Source organism: Typopeltis vanoorti, chromosome 2, assembly GCF_054136105.1.
Source record: "Typopeltis vanoorti isolate ZY-2024b chromosome 2, IOZ_Tvanoo_1.0, whole genome shotgun sequence".
Lineage (NCBI taxonomy): Eukaryota > Metazoa > Arthropoda > Arachnida > Uropygi > Thelyphonidae > Typopeltis > Typopeltis vanoorti.
The window spans coordinates 97256921-97280365 of NC_143550.1; the positions used below are offsets into that span (position 1 = coordinate 97256921).

At 35.6% G+C, this 23445-nt stretch overlaps 1 protein-coding gene across 2 annotated transcripts in view; it reads right to left on the reverse strand.

Annotated features, from left to right (window-relative positions):
* Prosalpha5 (proteasome alpha5 subunit) overlaps positions 1 to 23445 on the reverse strand; it is a 159980-nt gene that overhangs the window by 112597 nt on the left and 23938 nt on the right. For both annotated transcript variants that reach the window (XM_090406961.1, XM_090406967.1), the window contains exon 2: positions 19538 to 19633. In XM_090406961.1, the coding sequence (XP_090263087.1) occupies positions 19538 to 19633 (96 nt within the window). The remainder of the gene's footprint in view (positions 1 to 19537; positions 19634 to 23445) is intronic.

A 23445-nucleotide genomic window follows, 5' to 3' on the forward strand; every position in this document is an offset into this window, starting at 1 on the left:
GGAACAAGTAAAACATTTCTGCTACTTAGGCACGATTTTTACTGAAGACGGTAAATTAAATATAGAAATAGACAACAGAATCAGCAAAGCTGGTATGGTGGGAAGTCAATTGAATAAATTCATATGGAATAAGAGAGAAATTAGTCGGTACACTAAATTAGCTGTATACAAGACAGTGTTCAAACCAGTTTTAACTTATGGATCTCAGAGCTGGGTCAGAAGTAAAACACTTGACCAAAGACTAGAGACTGCGGATATGAGAGTCCTGAGAAAGATTAGAGGCATGAACAGATGGCATCAATGCCAATATCATATTAAAAATGAGGATATTAGGAAAGAACTTGACATTTTCAGCATCCAGGAATACGTTAGCAGAGCTAATCTCAGGTGGTACGGTCGCTTAAATAGAATGGGAGAAAAAAGATTAACAAAACAAGTGTTCTCTGCCAGGTTGGCAGGAAAACGACCCAGAGGAAGACCAAGATATAGGTGGATTGATACGGTACAAAGTGCCTTAGACGATAGAAATATAAGATCTGATAATGTTGGAGTCTTGACAAGTAACAGACTGATTTGGAGGAAAATTGTAGATAGGAAGTTAGTAATGATGTAATTTTTTTCATTTAGTACTATCATATCCTGTACACCCCTTGAGGGTACATGGCAGGAATTTGATGATGATGAGAATAAAAAAACAAACAACTAAACCATACTATACTGACATCAGAGATCATGGTATCTCTCAGATAAAATTTAATGTCAAATATCACAGACCTTTACATAACATATGTTAAACCAACCTGACAGCAAAAAGCAGTGTGGAATATCACTTGTAACACATGAATGCACAGCTACTCATGACCTCCAAGCTATACACTGAATTGTGTAAGAATATTATTAATCATTTTGCATGTATCTGTGGGATCAGCTGCGAGCTCCGCAGGGTTAAAGGGGTGTTAATCAAAACTCTTGCCGTGTATATCAAGGGATTGCCGCAATTAGTTTCGCAGCGTGAATCAAATCCCGCGTTGAGCAAGGGATACCTGTATATACATTTCAGGCTGTCTGGTGTGTGAGATAAGAGGCCAATAGGACAAAATATATTGTTGGTTGCAGCAGAACTGGGGGTTCAGAATAGGAAGATTTGTATGGCATGCATCAGAAGATTAGCATAATGAATGTGCAGGCTGAACAATTATTATGAGAGACTTTAACTATGAGAATACAGATTGGAAGAAAGAAAGGGCACATGGCAAGATGGAAATAGAATTTATACAGCTACTAAGGGATAATTAGCTGAAACACCACATGATGGAGAGCAGGAATTTGAGCGTTGGATCTGGTACTAGAATGAGAAGATCTATCTGTATAACTATAGTAGCATGGTCACTTTCTTCAATCCTTCAATTGGGGAAAGTGACCATGCAATCTTGTTCTGGGAGGTTGTCAACATGTGGAATTTTCAGTCAAGAAAGAGTTTATGTGGAAATATAAAGTTGGCAATTATGAAAAACTTAGGTGGCAACTTGTGAAAGTGGCATGGCATAAGAAGCTACATGGAATGAATGTCATTAATGAATGTGAAGTGGTCAGGGATTGTTTGAAAGAGGCAGTATCAGACTGCATACCCAGCATCAGGAGGATAAACCAAGTAGGGATTAAGTGGCTTAATTAGCAATATAAAGCAGGAGCTGCAAAAACAAAGCATTGGGGAAGGAATATAAACAAAAAGGTGATCGGCATGCTTGTGAACAATACAAAGTGCAGGCAAGAAGAGAAACTAGTGTGGAAAAGAAGGCTAAATGAGATTCTGAGAGAAAATTAGCTAAGCAGGCCAAAGTAAATCTAAAAGTTTTTTTTATTTTTTTACACAGAAAGTAAGAGAAAGAATGATTATGGATTATTTATTACTGTATCACTTGTGTTTGGATACGAAATAAATAATTATGGAAGGATAACTTTACTTAGTTTAGTCTTTATTTGAGTTGCAAGTCAGCAGTTAGAATTGAAGGAAGTACAGGAAGATGGTTTAATGTTAAATCTGGTGTGAGACAAGGATGTACATTATCCCCTCTGTTATTCATTATCTATATGGATCACATTATGAAGGAATGTGGTATTCAACCTGATATCAAAATTGGAGATGTTAATGTCAGCTCTTTGCTTTATGCAGATGATGTTATATTTCTAAATAAATCCGCTACAAGTCTGCAAGATTCTCTGACTAAATTGAATAGCTGTTGTAATAGATATGGTATGAAGGTCAGCAATAAAAAGACAAAGACAATGAAAATAGGCAGAATCATTGAAAATGTCAACTGTGTTGTGAATGGAGAACCTGTGGAACAAGTAAAACATTTCAGCTACTTAGGCACAATTTTTACTGAAGACGGTAAACTAAATATAGAAATAGACAACAGAATCAGCAAAGCTGGTATCGTCGGAAGTCAATTGAATAAATTCATATGGAATAAGAAAGAAATTAGTCGGAACACTAAATTAGCTGTATACAAGACTGTGTTCAAACCAATTTTAACTTATGGATCTGAGAGCTGGGTCAGAAGTAAAACACTTGACCAAAGACTAGAGACCACAGATATGAGAGTCCTGAGAAAGATTAGAGGCATGAACAGATGGCATCAATGGCAATATCATATTAAAAATGAGGATATTAGGGAAGAACTTGACATTGTCAGCATCCAGGAATGCGTTAGCAGAGCTAATCTCAGATGGTATGGTCACTTAAATAGAATGGGAGAGGAAAGATTAGCAAAACAAGTGTTCTCTGCCAGGTTGGCAGGAAAACGACCCAGAGGAAGACCAAGATATAGGTGGATTGATACGGTACAAAGTGCCTTAGACGATAGAAATATAAGATCTGATAATGTTGGAGTCTTGACAAGTAACAGACTGATTTGGAGGAAAATTGTAGATAGGAAGTTAGTAATGATGTAATTTTTTTCATGTAGTACTGTCATATCCTGTACACCCCTTGAGGGTACATGACAGGAATTTGATGATGATGATGATGATGAACTTTACTTAGTGCTGATGGTAGGAAAGTGACAGAAGCAGAAAAAATAGTTGAGTTACTAAAGTGATTTTGCACATCCAGGTGGTGATTTTCATTTATTATTATTTTTTAATGGTAGAAACTCATCCATGATAGGTTGATCGTAGAATGCGAGTACTGTGGATAGGCAAGAAGGAGCTTGATCACATTCATCTTGAAAAGCTGCGGATTGTATTCCTTGGGGAATATACTTATCGCATACTGTTCCAGAGGGCAGCAATGGAAGGGATGAACAAAGAGGAGGAAAAATTTGTTCTGGGAGTTTGGAGTTGTACTGTGAGGGAGTGTTGGTTACTGCAAGTGTTTGAACTGATTTGACAGAGAGCAGGGATATTTTTGATGCAAATTCTGATGGACAAGGCCACAGAAGTATTTGTAGAAGATGAAAGCAGCAGAAACTGAATGCACATGTGAAAGAAATCCATTGATCAGTCTGACTGCCCTTTTCTGTACAGAGTCTAGTATCTTCAGGGAGCAATATTCAATGACTGGACAGATTTGTTCAAATTAGGAGCTGTTTAGAGATAAAGTAATGTTTTGAGCAAAAAAGCAAAACTAATTTTTTGAAGGCAGAGAAGGTAATATTTGCAATATGTTTGTGCCAAGACAGATTTTAGGTTGTCGTTATATCTAAAGAAGATAAATCTCATCATGCATGGGGATTTGGATATTGTCAAAAGTAAGGCTGGAAGAGAAGTTTTTGTGTGTGTGTGTGTGTGTGTGTGTGTGTGTGTGTGTGTGAGAGAGATATATATATATATAATAGTAGTGGTCCAAACTCCACTGATGAATGTTTTGGAGATCTGCATTTAAGATGGTAGTGGTTTGGACTCTGGAGATTGTGGTGATTTGTGCAATGTTGGGTATGTCAAGTGAAAGGGAGGAACACAATGTGCTGTTATCAGCACATGTATGTATTGAGTTGGTAGTCTGCTAGAGATTTATATATAGAAGGAATAGGGTGGGCGAGAGAACAGAGGCTTGTGGAACCCCTTCATTGGTTGTATACAGGTAGGTCACAATTAGTGCAGATAACGAATCCAATGAAGTGGTTGCATTATTTGAATTTGCACTATTTGAACTTCAGCTCGATGGAAATAGACAATGGAAAATTTTAAACATAAGTTTTTATATGTTTATTAATGAAATATCACAGTAAAAGATAAAAAGAATATACTTACTGCAAGTATAAATAATTCTTATTATTAATAATTATTACTCACTAAATAATTTAAATTTATTTAGAGAGTAATTACAGAGAACTAAGTAAAAACAAAAAATTTCTAAATATCACTCCTGAAGGTAAGCTTACACCGATGAAAACACCTTTACTGTCTTTAGAAATATTTTAGAAGTGTAAACTGAAATGTTTTTTTTTCTTTCTTAGAAATTTAAATTCTGGAAAACAACTTTTCAGAATAAACTGGTTTCATCCACTTTAAATATTTGTTGATTAGTGTATCCACCATCCTTTATTATTTGTTTTAAACATCAGGATATTTAGATACTGCAACCCTGATTTGTGCTGGCCATCTCACTGGTAACTTTAACATTATGCAGCTGAACTTGAATAGCATGTGATCAAATCATTGTTTCTCTAGCTTACAGTTTGAAATGTAATGCAGCTTGCCTTATATATTTATGTATGCTCCAGATGATGATCTTGATATGAAGATCGAAACGTCGGGATAATAAAAAGTTATTTTAACACGGTTGTAGAATCCATAATTTCAAAAATAAATGCTGATCACCGTGTAACACTAAAAAGAAAGGAGTATTAAATATTTCTTGTACCTCATTATTTTTTTCTTTCACTCTCTTAACCAAATTTAAAACTTTTGTATGAATGGCTGCTCTGCTAAGGATTGCACTTGCCAATCCATAATTAAAAGACACTATTTCTATCATAACATATCTATTCCTTGTAGAAGCTTGTAAAACTTACATCAGCAAAAACTGATGTAAGTTTACCTTTTTCTTTAATTTCCCCTGGATGTTTTAAAATATTCCATACCGTATCTTGTCATACTCTAGAGATGGTATGACCACGCTCATGTTGTTCAATGACATCAAATTTTTGCTCTAATAACAAGATGCTTCTTTTTTTGCACTCAGTGTTCTTATCTAAAGGAATCTCTTGTCCATTTTGTTAAGGACACTTCTTAAAAACAAATCACAAGAATTAATATGCAGTCTGAAGTAGCAGTGTCTAAAATGATCTATCCTTCAAACCAAACCTTCATCACCAAACCATTCAATTCTCTTTCTTTTATAAATAATAGAATGTTGTGTCTTTGAAAGAGGTTTTGTCGTTTCATTATGTTTTCATTCATGCATCTCATATTTTGATTGCAAAATAGTCTAAAAATCTTTAATACTTATCTTTCTTCTTCTTCTTCCTAACATGGATTTTAGGCCAAGTGGCCTGTTTCAGTCTCATGCCATCACTTTCTTGGTCTTCCGATTCTTCTTTTTCCACTTATTTTATATCTGCATAATATTTTTGGTAGTCTGCTGTTGGCCATTCGATTTAAACGTTCAAGCCATTTTTGTTTATAATGTCTTATGTAATAATTAACCGGTTTTATTTGCAGGAATTGTAAAATTTCTTAATTTGTTTTATGGTCCCACTTGGTATATCCAGCTGTTTTTCTGAAAAACTTCATTTCTGCTGTTTGAATATGTTTTCCATCCTTCCTTTTTATGGTCCATATTTTGCTTATGTATAGTAGAGTTGGTTTTGACAAAACATTACATAGTGTGATTGTATGTTTTTGTACTAGGGATGGCTTAAATATATTATTTATTATGCCATTTACCTTTGACAAAGTTTGATATTTTAGTGTCTGTCTTTTTCTTCTTCGTATGATAAATCACATCCCAAGTATCTGAAAGTATCTACTTGTTCTAATATTTTATTATCTATCAATATTTTACTTCTTATTGGGCATTTACCTTTGAATGCCATTATTTTTGTTTTCTCTTTAGATATTGCCATATTATATTATTTTGAGATATCATTTAATAATCTTTGTTATTTTCTTCACTTTGTTGTTGACTACATTTTACAAATATAGGTTAACATCAGGTGTAGATAACATAGAGCTTTTATTTGGATTTTCTTGATAATATTCTGGATTTTAAAAGCTCTGAGATTACATCATCATCATCAAATTCCTGACATGTACCTTCAAGAGGCCTACAGGATATGATAGTACTACATGAAAAATTTACATCATTACTAACTTCCCGTCTACAATTTTCCTCCAAATCAGTCTGTTACTTGTCAAGACTCCAACATTATCAGATCTTATACTTCTATCGTCTAAGGCACTTTGTACCGTATCAATCCACCTATAATCTTTGTCTTCCTCTGGGTCGTTTTCCTGTCAACCTGGCAGAGAACACCTGTTTTGCTAATCTTTCCTTGCCCATTCTGTTTAAGTGAGCATACCACCTGAGATTAGCTCTGCTAACACATTCCTGGATGCTGACAATGTCAAGTTCTTTCCTAATATCCTTGTTTTTAGCACGTTCATCGCCAAGCACGCAATATCGCGTGATGCGAGTCCTCGTTGGGCGGTCGATCACGCGTTATCGCGTGGGCGTCGCTGTCAAGTTTCTAAGCGGAATAGTATACTGGCCACAGCGAAACGGCACGTAATATTTATATTGGCCACTAGGGAAGGGACTGACTTTCGTGGAGTGGGGATGGATAGCAAGTTCCCTATAAATGTTGATTTTTGATAATTATTTTTTTCTATTTGTATGTTATTTTTAAAAATTCTATGTGATTTTAAAAGATTGATAATTAAAGTTATAATTATTATATTTAAATATTTTTTATTTGTAAAATATATAACTTTTTTTAAAAATTATTCGAACTGATAGTAATGATTCCGCACTGGCTGGAAATTTTGATATCAGCTAACGCCTATTTATTCCCGTATATACGGGAATAGGCGAGGCCATTTAGCCCTATCTAACTTTTGGAGACTGAGTGGGCAGTTCAATCTCCACTGGTACCCAATCAGAGACAGATGGCCCAAGGCTATCACTAATTAAGCGGTACGCAGTGAAGAGAGACGGCTCAAATGTGCCGCCATCTCGTGGTCTCTAACCCTAACACAATATATTTAATGTCTGAAATAATGTGGGTTCTACGGTCGATTTTCTTGAGTTTACAGGACGAAAAACCCGAGTTTCCGGGAGGAAAAACCTGCTTGCCCGTGCCAGAGATCGACTAACTCGGGAACCGGTCGAAAAAAGGCTTAGAAAAATTTCCTCTAGTCGCCGACTAGACTCGAAACCAAGACTTCCTTCGTGCGGCCTAGCGCGATGGTGTGCAAACGCCACATCCACTGAGCTACACAGGCTTCTAATATATAACTTATTTGACCGAATTACATATCATGCGATATCGCATAATAGATATTTAGAGTACATAAATCCTATGTACATAATAATAAAAGCATATAAATAATATATTTAACTTATTTTGAGCACAATATAAACTAAATAAAAATATAAAAAAAATTTGGCCACCATACGAAATTCCAATTTTCAGCTTGGCAATGAACATGTTAATATGATATTGTCATTAATGCCATCTGTTCACACCTCTAAACTTTCTCAGGACTCTCATATCTGCGGTCTCTAGTCTTTGGTCAAGTGTTTTATTTCTGACCCAGCTCTCAGATCCATAAGTTAAAACTAATTTGAACACTGTCTTGTATACAGCTAATTTAGTGTTCTGACTAATTTCTCTCTTATTCCATATGAATTTATTCAATTGTCTTCTACCATACCAGCTTTTGTTGATTCTGTTGTCTATTTCCATATTTAATTTACCATCTTCACTAAAAATCGTGCTTAAGTAGCTGAAATGTTTTAGTTGTTCCACAGGTTCTCCGTTCACAATGCAGTTGACATTTTCAACGATTCTCACTATTTTCATTGTCTTTTTCCTTTTATTGCTGACCTTCATACCATATCTATTATAACAGTTATTCAATTCAGTCAGGGAATCTTGCAGTCTTGAAGCGGATTTATTTAGAGGTATAACATCGTCCGCATAAAGCAAAGAGCTGATATTAACATCGCCAATTCTGATATCATGTTTAATACCTCTTTCCTTCATAATGTGATTCATATAGATAATGAATAACAGAGGGATTAATGTACATCCTTGTCTCACACCAGATTTAATATTAAACCATCTTCCTGTACTTCCTTCAATTCTAACTGCTCACTTACAACTCAAATAAAGACTAAGTATTGCTTGATATAATGCTCCATTGACACCATATAACTGTAGCGTATTGAACAGCTTCTCTCGTGGTACCTTATCATATGCCTTTCCCAGATCGACAAAATTTAAATACAGATCTCTGTTATATTCACATGCTTTCTCACCTATTTGTCAAAAAGTGAAGATCTGATCCTGACAGCCTCTATTTGGCCTGAATCCAGCTTATTCTTCACCAAGCTTTTCTTTCACAATTCTTCTCAACCGTTTCTCAAGTATACTTGCATAGAATCTTGCCAGGAACACTCAGTAGGGAAATACCTCTGTCATTCTCACATCATTCAGTTTTATTTCCCTTTCTGTGTATGGGTACTATTAGAGCTCCACTCCAATCATCAGAAATTCTTCCCTCTGTCCAGGCCTTCTGAACTATGCAGTAAGACTTTTATACCACCATACTTCATCATTTCTGGTCGAATATCATCTACTCCTGCTGCCTTTCCACATTTGAAGCCTTTGATGGCTTTTTCTAAGGCTTCAAATGTGGAAAGGCAGCAGGAGTAGATGATATTCGACCAGAAATGATGAAGTATGGTGGTATAAAAGTATGGATATATATTCCTGACTGTATGCCTGTATTTTTTTTTTTTTTACCATAGTGCTATCACAGCTTGTTTCATTTAGCAATTTTTTCGAAGTAATTATTCCATACATCAAGGATATCTTTTTCTCCCATTTTCATGTCACCTTCATCATCTCTAACTCCTTTCACGCATTATTTCCTCCATTTCTAAGCTTCTTCAACAACCTCCAGAATATCTTACCACCTTCTTGATATTTATTTTCTATTTTCTTCCCAAAGTCCTCCCATGACTTTTGTTTAGCTAGTTTTACAGAGTGTTTAGCTTTCTTACATTTGTCTCAGTATTCTCTAAGAGCAAAAGCTGATTTATTTGCCAGGAACCTTTGATATGCTTTCTTCTTTACCTTCACTGCTACTTTAACTTCCTGTATCCACCATGGAGTTCTAATTTTTCTGTCCTTGCTGACAACTTCACCACATGCCTCTCTAGCTGAATCAATCAGGGCTTTCTTCAAGACTTGGCACTGAATCTCCAAGGTTTGATTCCTGTTCTCAAACTCTTTCATTTTTTCTTCAATAATCTTTGTGTATTTTAGTCTACAGTTCACATCTGAGAGCTGCTCAACTTTTATTCGCTTTAAAACTTTCTTACATGTTATTCTTTTCGATATGAAATTCAATTTTATCCTGCTCAAGACTAAATAGTGATCACTTCTAATTTCAAATCCTCTGTACACTGTGGTGTCCTGCACCAGGGAGAAAACATCACTATCAACAATAACATAGTCAATGAGACTTTTCTTATTGCTTGCCTCTTCTCTCCATGTGAATTTGTGCACATTTTTATGTTCGAACACATGGTTAGTAATAACCAGTCCATGTCCTGAGCAGAAATCCAACATGTATTTGCCATTATTATTAGCTTTGCTCTTTTCTCCAAATTATCCCAAAATATTTTTGTATGTCTGACAATCATTTCCTACTCTGCTATTTAGATCTCCAACAAAGACTAACTTTTCCTTTTTCATTGTGTCAGTTGCTTTCTCTAAAGCCTCAAAAAATTCCTCCACTTCTACCTTAGTAGAATCTTCTGTGGGACCATAGGCACAAATAAGTCTCATTGTCCAATTCCCCATTCTGATATTTGTCCACATCACTCTACTTGAGACTGCCTGCCATTCAAGAAGATTAGCCTCGTATTTAGTGTTGGCTGCTCCTTCTTTTCCTTGATTGTCATTGCCTGAATATAACATTTTGTATTTATTGCTCAGAAAGATCTCACCAATTTTTGTCTTTTTTGTTTCAGTCACCTCTATTATGTCAATCTGGTACTTATCTAATTCCTCAGCTAGCTCCATTTCTTTGCCATTCAGGCTTCTTATGTTGATAGTACCGATCTTTAACTCTGGTGATGTTGAGTTGGGGTGTGATTTCAGATTTGTTCCAGTTGCTGACTTTTTGCTGTTCGCCCTGGTTCCCTGGCGAAAAGCAAAAACTGGGCGACGCCCTAGCCGGCATGAAATCCTGTCATGTTGTACCATCATTTTGTATATTGGTTTAAGCCAATAAGAATACAATTTGGTAGGCTAAATCCCAAATTGCCAGCCCATCCTTGTTCATTCAGTATCCAGGTAGATTACCCAACAGTGTGCACCAAGAGAAATTGAGGATTGGACATTAGGTCAGAAGCCCTGGTCGGGTCTCTGCATTCCTTTAAAGGCTATTTGGAGGTCTCCTCTCAGTTATACAGCTTTGATCCTTAAGCACCTCTAAGATTACAAAATATCCAATTTTCCAATCTTTCAATTCAATTCTCTCCTCTTGTCTTTCGATACATATCACTGTGGCTGTTAATGTCGCCTTCCAGATAGTTAAAATTATCCACTTGCTCAAAGTATATAATTATCAACCAAGTTGGATCACAGTCTTGATGGGTCTTTGAAATGCACGTAATAGTTAGTCTTTTCCTGGTTTATGACATGACTCATAGGTTTACTTGCCTTGATTAAATTAGATGCATTTTTAATAACTATCGTGGCTTATGCATATAAAAAGATATAGAATTTTATTAAAAAATTCCAACATCCCACATTATATAGACAGAAATATAAGATATCTGATAATATTGGAGTCCTGAGATAACAAATTAATTTGGAGGAAAATTGTTGATGAAGTTAGTAATGATGTAACCTTTTCATGTTCATTCATTCATCAGTGATTCTAACAGGCACTTAAGCTCTCACGACCTTCCAACTATTCTTGAATTTCGCAACCATAATTCAAGGATAAGATGATTAGTCCTATGTCTCTGAGATTGTCCTATGTCAGTAGATGCATGTGTTCACAGGGCCAGTTTGCTGTGTGTGTGTGGGGGGGGGGGACGAAAAACCCGAATTTCTGGTTGGGAAAAAAAAAAAACCTACCTTCATATGAAACTGGTTAACTCACCTTTGATTGAAAGGGATCTGATAAAGGTTCCTCACATCACAGACAGGAATCAAATCCAGGTCTTTTCGACCAAAGGCTTCATCTATACCAACTGAGCTACAGAGGCTCAAACCTTTTCACGTAGTACTATCATAATATCCTGTACTCTTGATATGTATATATACCAGGAAAATTTGATGTTCACATAAGATTTAGGCATACATACTTAAACATAAGAAATATCATGAAAGAGAAACTTGAAGAGTAAGTATTATTCAAATTAGATAGGACTGCAAGTATCAAGTTTTTACTTTAAGACAAATAGCTGTCTTTTTATAAATTTATATAGAATAAGAGAGAAATTAGCCCAAACATAAAACTAATGATATACAAGGCTACAAATAAGTTTCAGTTTATGAATTTGAGAGCTGAGCTAAAACAACAACAACAAAAATCTAGTTAAAGCGTAGAGACCACTGATGTGAGAGGTCTGAAAAAAATTAGGGGAGTAAACAGATGATATCAATGACAGAATCATATAAAAAAAAATGAAATTAGAGCTGACATTGTATTCAAGAATGCATAACTGATTTCAGGATAGTATGTCTGTTTAGATATGACAGAGAGAGAGGAAATGGTAACAAAACAAGTGTTTGTTGATGGAATGACAAGAAAAAGACCCATAGGCAGATGTAAAGAGAGTGATGCAATTAGTATGGCCTTAGAAGAATGAATAAGGAGGAAAAAAACATCGAAAACTGATCTACGGAGTGGCCCTTCCAATAATGCATAGCATTATATATGTCCATAATGATGTGTTGCATTATGGGATACCAAGGTAACTGATGTGAAGTCATTAGCCTCTATATACAAGTAGCCCAGTCGTGAAGAGACTTCACGAGCAAACTTTGTTTGCTTACGCTTGGATAAAGGATGAAACCAAGAATATAAGTGAAAAAATTTTCAACATTTTTCAGTTAGTATAGGAGAGAGATAAAGAATGGGAACATGTAGTGAGAGGAATAAGATTACTGAATGTGTTTGCTCACAGAATATCCAGTCTTCTGGACATAACCCAGCCAGTGCTTTTCAAACACCCCACTGCTAGCAGGATTATGTAATATATAATAGAAAGCCTCCAGTTGCATTATCATCAGATTTGTGTGCTATCTAGTAATTAGGCTATCAGACTTCCTCTTGAAGGATATGAATTATTCACCATGCATATAAAAGAGAGAGAGAGAGGGATGGAAGTTAGAATGCTTGCCCTGGAAACCAAGCTTCAGCCACTACTCAAAACTTCCATAAGCAAGGGGAGGGGGATATTTCAGCTGGTGACGGTCATTACCATAGGTCTGAGTCTATTAGTTGATTTGGCATTGGACATCTAGATAAACTATAGTGACTTTCTCTCCAGAGTTTACAATTAGTGCACTGCAGTATTCTACACTTATTCATTACCATCTGCAGCATTTAGGTTTTATCACCTCACCCTAATTCTTCAGTACTTACAGCTGAATTCTTTCCCCTTCTTTGATTCCTTGTTATGTCAATAAAAGTCACAGACCCTAATCTTAATATAAACAAGAGCTGTTCATTGAAAGCTCAAAGTAGTCTTTAAAAGTACTGTGCTTGGAGTCTAGTGAATAGTTTCTGCATGATTTAATTCTTAGCCCATTCTAGGTAATCAGGTGCTAGAAGTTGAGAATCTTTACTGAGCGTGTGACAGACGTAAAAAGGCTCATGTGTTGGCAGTTCATGTCAAATTGTTAAATGGTATTAATTAACAACAAGAGAATAATAAGAAAATAGTATTTAACTTATTTGCTGATATTTCACTGATTATGCTCAGCATCTTATGAGCACAAATCGCAGTGTGCTCATAAGATGTTGAACATAATCAGTGACAAACATACTTGTTTGTCACAGTACACGAATGGCAAACAATTTAGTTAACAGTGGGATCAGTTTAAAAACTGTAATGGACAACACAAGGAACTAGAGTCCTAACTGGCACCATCTTGTTAGACAAAGAGAGAGAGAGAGAGAGAAACAAGTATTAATTTCATTTTAAAAACAGTGTTTCCCAATTTTTGTAAACTCGAGACAGCCATATTTGTTGAGGTTTCAGTAATGTTTTAAAAGTCGTTGCCAATTCTGAAAACAATCTCTGACTTAACACTTCTGTGTAGCATTTTTGTTTTCTTCCATTTGAGTGTCTTAGAAGGAGTATCCAAGGCATGGTCTGCAAGTCCTGATTTGACATAACGATAGCGCCAAATGTATTTTTTATGTTCTCCCAGACAGAAGTCAGCAGTTCTTCCTGAATGTCAATAGTAAGCCAGGTCATAAGTATAGGGCACTTCATACACTCCTGGATGTGATAAACGAGAGTTTGTCCTTAGGTGAACAGATGAGAGTTGCCAATTTGTTATATGGTTTAAATGTAGTGAGGAGCTGATATTTATTAAGCACTATACATATCTTTTCAGATGTGTCCTGAACGTATGGGATGGTCATAGTTTTGCTGTAGTCTCGAATATTAGGCATTGAATGGATGCTCCCCCAATGAAACCAACCACTCTGAGCTCTTAAATTTCCTCTCCTTAAAATGCGATTTTCTCCAGTCCTACTTTCCCAACAGCAAAATTATCTTCCTAGGAGATTTTAATGTCCACAACACGAGCTGGCTTTCCTCCTCCAGTTGTAACAGATCTTCCAGGCAGAGATGCTGAAACATTTGCCATCGCAACGACTTTACACAACTTGTTCGGATGTCAACCAGAATAGCAGATAACCCGAACCACTCCCCAAATACCCTAGATCTCTTCCTCACCAATGTTCCTTTCAAATACATAGGGAAAGAAGTGAGCCACCCCCCCCATAGATAATTCTGATCACAATCTAGTGCTCATCTCCTCCCTCATTCAACAATGGGGGAGGAGATGAGCATGAGGAGATGATCACCCACTCCCATACAAGAGTAGTTTGGCATTATAACAGTGCCATGTTGGACAGCCTCTGCAACTTCTATGCCACATTCCCATGGGTGGACAATTGCTTCTGGCCTTCTGACTCAAACATATGCACCGAACTTATCACCAAAGTAATCCTCACAGGCATGGAAACATACATTCCCCACACTATTTTGAAGTGCCATTCCTTAACCAAACCCTGGTTCTGCAAAAGATGTGCCAAGGATGTACAAATGAAAAACCAAGCATATCGTAACTGGCTCAAATCAAGAATTCCATCCTCCTTTACAGCTTATACTGAAGCCCAAAATAGATGGGAAAAAAAAAAAAAAAATCAATGCTTCCAAAACAGAGCAGAAAGCAGGAAACTAGGAGGCTGTCCAAATGACAGCTGAGCCTTTTGGTCTCTCACCAAAGTAATTGGCCATAACTTCTGGCTAACACTATTCCCCCCCCCCCTATCATATCCAAATGGCTTTATTGCCATCTGGCTCTAATGCCCCCCCCCCCCCCATCCCCCAACCATTCCAGATGCCCAATATACAATGCCCCCTATATTCTTTTGGCAGAAAGAGAACAGAAAATTACTGTCTAAATTAGACACAAAAAAGTCTCCAGGACCTGAATGGCATTCCTCCAATTGTCCTGAAAGTTTGTGCACCAGAACTGACCCCCTATGTAATCTGCATATACTCTCTCTCTTACTCCACTGGTATCTATCCTACAACGTGGAAACTGACCTATATTCAATCCATTCCCAAGAAGGGTGATGTCATTGCCGTCCAACTACTGCCCTATCTCACTTACCTCAGTGTTGTCTAAAGCATGGTCTCCAAAGTGTGGTATGCGTACCCTGGGGGGGGGGGGGGGGTACGTCAAAAAAGTTTTCTATTGATAGGAAAAAAAAAGTAATTAATTAAAGATAAAGAATATTACTTTCTTTCATCAATTAAACATATATCTAATATAGACAAAGACGTTATACAAGATCCTGTAAACTTAAATTTGCGAGTAGTGCACATTGGGCGACTTTGCACACATAATCGTCAGTGACAAAGCTGTCATGTTTTTTAAAACTAGAGAGTAAATCTCTTACTTCTTATCATTGGCATTGTTTGTAGAGCATCCTAGTGCTGACAAGCCCAACTAGAGAAGGAAAATTGCGTAGTTATCCTGCTATCTACAGATGACACCATAATTGTATTAATTATTTGACTATTAGTAGTAAGTTTAACGATTTTTTAGTATATATTGTTTCTGTGCAATTCCAACGCCTTTTTGTACTTACTTTTATGTTTACACTAGAAATAGTGAATTAATATTATCAAAAGTAACTTAACAAAACCTTGTCCAAGAAATTTCGAAATTATCAAGAAGACTACTTGAAATGGGGATTCACATCGATGATAGTCAACAATGAACCTCGTCCTACATGTGTATTGTGTCATGAGACGCTATGCAATGGAAGTATGAAACCATCATTATTAGTAAGACACTTAAAAACTAAACATCCTGAAAATGAACACAAATCGTTACAGTTCTTTGAACAATGTTTGAAGACATGTAATTCTCAATCCAACAACTTAAAAAAATTTACTAAAATGAATGATAAATATTTGGAGGCATATCTTGAGGTTGCATTCTTAATTGCAAAAGACCAAAAGCCACACACCATTGGGGAAACACTTGTACTCCTAACCACCATAAAAATGGTAGAAATAATCCATGGAAAAGAATATGCAGATAAACTAAAATGTATTCCCTTATCAGCAAATACTGTTGGTAGATGTATAGAAATCATTGCAGATAATTTAAAGAAGCAACAAAACAAATGACTCAATGTGGGAAATTTGCTATACAGCTTGATGAAAGCACAGATGTTGCCAACATGTCTCAGTTATTGGTATTCACTAGATATTATTTTAATAATGAATTACACGAAGAACTACTTTTTTGTGAGGCACTTCAGGAAAGATGTACAGGGGAAGATATCTTCTCAACAGTAAATAACTTCTTTGTTAAACACAATATTTTGTGGAAAAAACTGTTTAAGCATAACTAGCGATGGAGCGGCTGCTTTAATTGGTACAAAGAAAGGATTCAACGGAAAAGTAACCAAAATAGCACCACGTGTCAAATTCATTCATTGTATTATCCACAGGCAAGCTATTGCAGCAAAAAAATGCAGCCTGACATACACAAAATACTGCAGGATGTTATCAATATAGTTAATTTTATAAAAACGAGGCCTTTGAATAGTAAAATATTTACAGTACTATGTCAAGAGATGGGCAGTATCCACTAAAATCTTCTATACCACACGGAGCTTCGTTGGTTATCTCGAGGAAAAGTGCTTAAGAGAGTTGTAGAACTAAAAGATGAGTTAAGCATTTTCCTACTGGATAAAGATAAGAAATTTGCAGATCTTTTTAATGACGATAAGTGGTTATTAATACTATGCTACCTAGCTGATATTTTTTGAAAAAGTAAACATGCTTAATTTGTCTCTTCAAGGAAAAGGTATTGTGAATGAGAAAATAACTGCATTTCGAAAGAAAATGGTGCTGTGGAGAGAGAAATTTGAAAAGGGATGTTTAGAAATGTTTCCATCTTTATCTGATTTCGTTACAGAAAATAATGTAAATGTAAAACAAACAAAAAGTCTAATATCTGCACATTTAAAAAGTTTAGAGACAGCGAAGTATTTCAATGGATTTTAGACCCATTTGCAGAAAATGTAAAAATTGACCACCTTCTGATTATTTTTCAAGAGCAATTAATTAGCATTTAGATACAACACAACTTTGAAAAACGAATTTCAACAGAAATCTCTTCACAATTTTTGGATGGGACTGAAGTACGAGTATAGCAATTTAGTAAACACAGCAAATGATGCACTCCTACCATTTGGCTCTACTTATTTATGTGAGGTATCATTTTCTGCAATGACAGGTATTAAAACCAAATATCGAAATAAATTAAACTTGGAACCAGACCTTCATATCGCAGTATCAGAAGCCATCAAACCAGAATTTCAAGAAATTATGAAAGAAATGCAAGGCCATTGTTCACATTAAATATTGTAATAAATATGTTTGTAAGCTGTTAATAATAAAAATAATGTGTATAAATATCTAGCATTTTTAATTATTATATGATGATACAAGGCATATTTCCTCTTTATAATACTTATTACAATAGATTTTTGCTCAATCAATTGGGGGTACGTGCTATTTATTTTTTCTGTCTTGGGGGTATGCGATCAAAAAAGTTTGGAGACCACTGGTCTAAAGTAATAGAAAAAATCATAAATTTCCAACTCCTACACTAACTTGAAGGCACCGACCTAATAAATGACTGCCAGTATGGATTCCATCACTGCTGATCAACAGGAGATCTGCTCACATATGTCACCCATCTCTGGACAAATGCCATAGAGAAGTTTGGCAAGTCTCAAGTGGTTGAACTTGATATCTCCAAAGCTTTTGACTGGGTCTGGCACAAAGCCTTACTAAGTAAGCTACCATCATTTGGTCTGTTTCAGGATTTCTGTAGTTGGATTACCAGCTTTTCGTCTGGATGTACACCGTGTATGATGTTGGATGGTTCCTTATCATCCCACCATTCAACTAATGTCAGGGTTCTGGAAGGTTCTGTCTGCTTACAAACCTAGCTATATATCACTGACCTACTTCAGTTGACCTCCAACTCAATACATAGTTTTGCAGATGACAGCACATTGCACTCCTCCCTTTCATTTGATAAACTTTACTCTACACAACTCACCTCAAACTATAGAACATCAACCACCACCGCCCTCAATTCTGATCTCCAAGTCATCCTCCAATAGAGTTCAAATAACCTCATCAACTTCAATACTAATAAAACCCAGTTCTGTCTTATTTCTCATAAAAAAAAAAAAGAACCTTTTTTTTTCCAGTTCCTTCTGATGATACCCAAATTTCCAGACAATTTGAGATTTTTCTTCTTGGAATTACTCTGACATCAAACCTCTCCTGGCATAAACACATCACAACCACTGCATCCTCAGCTTCAAAAAAACTACGATTTCTCTTTCGCTCAAGATGTTACTTCACTCCTGAACCGCTGTTAACATTGTACAAATCACAAATCTGCCCGCTCTACTCATCTGAAATATCAACAGTTCCTCCACTTAGTACTAAGCTTGTTGGAACACATGCAGCTGCTGCTCAACATCCCCTCAAAAGGCCCATACATGAAAGGATGGTTGATCAACCACCTTTCATGTATGAGCTCAACATAAAAAAATAAAATTTTTTTTTATTTTTTTATGTTGAAAAAGTTTTTTATGAATTTTAAAAAAAAAAATTTAAGAGAATTTTCAGAGTATTTAATATTTTGTCTATTCTTTGGGGATTATAGCCATCAGCTTAAAAAAAAAAAAAAGTGCAATTCAAATGAGTTCAGTGGCAAGAGTGCTGTCATTGGAACAGATGGCTCTGGCCAGTTTGCTGAGCTAGTTGATGGCATGTTTGTTTGTGCAAATATCTTCCAGTATGTGTAGATTTACTATGAACAGAAAAAACTAATGAACCAACTGGAAGGCATAGCAGTAACATATGCCAGAAGGACACACATAGTCTTATGCCATTACAAACTCAAAGTCTACTTTGGGTTGTAAGCTATTTAAACACATTAAAAATGTATCTACAATGTCTGGATCATGTAGCCAAATAGCAAACACATCATCAACAATGCAATCAAACCCCTGGTTTGAGAATAGCTGTATTCATTGCTTGGTTTTCTAAGTGTTCTAAGTAGAAATTCGCTAAAGGAGGAGAAGGGATGAGGGGGGGGGGGAAGAATAGTTATTCCATCTGGTCGGTTGTATATGTTCCCATCACCATGGGAAATAACAAAAATTTGAATAATTCAAATATGACTGAGGGGAATGTAGCTAACAATTCAAGGGTCTCACCTAATGGTACACTGATAAACAGTGAAGTAATATCTAAACTAATCATATGTCTGATCTTTTTAAAATAAGGTCTTTTAATATATATATATATATATATATATTTAGGTAAACAGAATTTTTAACATGATAAACTGTTTTCGTTCTCTGAAGATGCTGGATATAATACCAATGAAATATCAGCAAGTAAGTTAAATAAATATTAATTATTTCTTTATTATTCTGGTGCTGCCATATACTGAAATTCAAATGATATATATTTTATATACTGTACCTTTATTGCTTCTATAGCATACTCTACTTGAAAAAGTCTTCCTTCTGGTGAAAATGTGTTAACTCCACGATCATATTCTGATCTTGTTAGAAACATCTGTAAAGATAAATGACAAGATAAAATTTACATCTAGAAATATTTGCCTACTTCTCTGTTTTGCATTTTAATGCAGATTAGAATTTAAGGCTTTAATGTGCCAAATCAACTTATTAAAAATTAAAAAAACATTAAGCTATAACTATAAACAAAATGTAGAAGTACAATGTAAAATTAGTATTAAAAAAATATAAAAAAGGTACTATATACTGTATAACTTATCAAATTCGTGACTATACCCTCAGGGAATGTACAGGATAATTATGATAGTACTACATGAAAAGATTGCATTATTACAAACTTTGTATCAACAATTTTCCTTCAAATTAATCAGTTATCTGTCAAGATTCCAATATTATCAGATCTTATATTTCTGTCTTCTAAGCCACTTTGTATTGTATCAATTCACTTAAACCTTGGTTTTCTTCGCGGTCTTTTTCCTGCTAACCTTTCATTTGCCATTCTGTTCAGGTGACTATACCACCCAAGAATAGTTCTGCTAACACATTCTTGAATGCTAAAAACACCAAATTCTTTCATAATATCCTCATTTTTAATATGATACTGCCATTGATTCATCTATTCACTCCTCTAATCTCTCTCAGAACTCTCATATCTGTGGTCTCTAATCTTTGATCAAGTGTTTTATTTCTAACCTAGCTCTAAGATCCATAAGTTAAAATTAGTTTTTATCACTGTTATGTACAGCCAGTTTAGTGCTTTTACTAATTTTTCTCTAATTTCATATAAATTTATCCAGCTGACTGACTTCCTATCACACAGCTTTGCTAATTCAATTATCTAATTTGCCATCTTTGTTAAAATTTGCACATAAATAGTTGAAATGCTTTACTTGTTCTATAGACTCTCCATTCATGTTGATGTTTGCAATGTTTCTGTCTGTTTTCATTGTCTTTGGCTGTTTATTACTGATTTTCATTGAAAGTTTATTATAAGTTATTCAATTAACTCAAGGAATCCTGCACTTCTACTGGATTTATTTAAGAGTATAGTATCATCTTCATAAAGTAAAAAGCTAAGTTAATATTTCCAATTTTACTATCAGGTTTAATACCACTTTCCTTCACAATGTGATCTATATAGATGAATAATAATGGACATAATGTGTGCCTTTGACTCATATTTCTGTCTCTAATGATTTAACCTGATTTAATATCAAACCATCTCTTCCTGTACCACATTCAATTCTAACTGGTGACTTACAGCTCAAATATAGACTACGTGTTGCTTGATATAATGTCTTATTAACACTGTCCACTGTATGTCCACTATTTTATTATTTTTTTGTAGAAATTAAAAATAACATCTGCCTGACTGTATAAGGCCCAACCAGGATTGCTAAGAGCAGTAAAATAATGACTGCCATCATTAAAGAATGGAAGCAATCTAATAAAATATGATACACAATTAAAATAGATAATTTCATATCATTTTGATATGAACGTATGTGAGAGATGGAGTATAACCTATGTCAAGCTGAGCAAGAATACCATCCTCTTTACAATCTCTGTGCAGACTATACCTATATGATTCCTTCTACCATTCCGTGCCAAAGGATGCCTAATCTTTTTGATCTTCAGCATAAGATTTTACCTTGTTATATTTCATTCACCTGCTGTAACAACCATTCCTTGAATTCTGAAAACCATTCTAACCTCTAACTTATCTGTGAAGCTTGATTTCTTAAATTCATGTTCTTTGGAAACTTTATTGTCCACAATGCAAACTGGCTCCCTTTTTCAAATTCTACTGACCAAGATAGAAGCAGAGATATATGCTATGAGTAATGATTGAAAACAAATCATTCATTTCCCAACAAAGATTCTAGACAATCCTCACCACACATACTAACGTTTTCTTCACCAGTTCTTCTTCTCCCACGTACATTGTTAAGATGACTGCTCTTATTGGTAATTCAGAATATAACATCATCCAAGTTTCATCTCTCGTGGAAAGTCCTCCCCTCAACCATCCATATTCTCGAATAATTTCGCATTATAACAAAGCCAAGTGAGAAGATCACTATGACCTGAACTCTTCCTTTCCATGGTCAGACTATTATTTCCGTGTGTTAAGGCTTAAGTGCTGGGAGGACATCATGTTGGAGGTTTAATGGAATATTTACAGCACTAGGAAAGGATTCAAACTAATTTTAATACTTCGAATATTTTGGCTCAGTCACTGAGACATCTTCAAGGATTACAAATAACTCTTGTAACACACATGAAGACAACACAATACTTAATGAAACACACAGGTAACTCAAGTACTATCTAGGTGGTCGGATTGACCATTGTCATGATTATTATTATTATTAACCACCTTACTGGCCGTTATGGATCAAATACGCATCCGCATACGCTTCGTATCCATCATATATTTCATTGTTACAACAATGGTATTACAATTTTAATAAGCACTTCGCATCCATGATAACGTGAACGTCTATAAACGTCTTGGCTGGTAGCGTGGTTAAGAGAGACCTCGATGAGTCAGAGACTCATCGAGGTCTTCCCTCCGAGAAGTCAGAGACTCATCGAGGGAGGCCAACTACTACACACGCCACCTATCATGAATTCATTCATACTACTTGCACTCACAACATCCAATGGCAATCCATTCAAATCATGCACCACCATTTGAGAAAAAAATCTAGCCCTCACACCCATCTTGGCAGCCTTCATTCTCAGCTTCCAAGGATGCCCGCTCGTTCTCTCCCCACCCTCCATAAATTGAAAAATTCCATCAGTTTAAATCCTGTATGACCCTTTCAGAAGTTTGTAAGTCTCAATCATATCACCCCTCTTTCTCCTGTTTGCTAGTGTCTGCAGTCTACAAATTCTCAATCTGTCTTCATAATCAGTATTCCACAATCCTGATATCATTTTTAACACTCTCCAATATATCAGAATCACAACGGAAACCAGACCTGTGCACAATAGTCCAAGTGAGGTCTTATCAAAGCCTTGTAAAGAGGACAAAATAACATCCTTATCTTTACATGTGATCATTCGTTTCAGCATTGCAATTATCTTTTGAGTTGTATTTGCAATCTTTGCTACATGACCCCTGAACTTCAACTTCCTATTTATTAACACCCCAAGATCCCTAGCCTAATTCCACCAATATAATACGACATTGGATATCTAATCATGTGGAAGTGAATGACTTTAGATTTACTGACATTGAACTGACACCCATTTTCCCATGCCCACAATTCCAGCCTATTCAAATCATTCTGCAAAAACTGCATATCAGCAGCATTCCTGATTACCCTACCTATCTTTGCATCATCAGCAAATAACTGTATGTCACTTGTCAAATCCTTCCCAATATCATTAATGTACAGATTGAATAACAGTGGACCAAGCACTGATCCTTGTGGTACACCGCTTGTTACCTTAAACTTTGCAGACTCAGATCCCCCGTGTACTACTATTTGATATCTGTCAGTCAGCCATTCTCTTATCCATGCTAATATTGTATAACCCAAACCCATTTTCTCCAATTTATGCAGCAATCTGCCATGCTGTATTCTGTCAAAAGCCTTAGCAAAATCCAAAAGTATCCATTCCCCTTGTCTAGTTCAATGGTAACATTGTTATAGAATGTGAGCAAGTGAGATGAAGGATTACAGATGAAGGATTTATGTTTTTCTAAATGGATGGTCATTGATCTACCTGTCTGTCTGAAGTAAGGCAGCTTGCAGGAACAGGGTACTTTATATACCCCAGGCACTGAGAGAGGAGGGAGTTGATCTTTGTTAGAACAGATAAGGGTAGCAAGTTTCC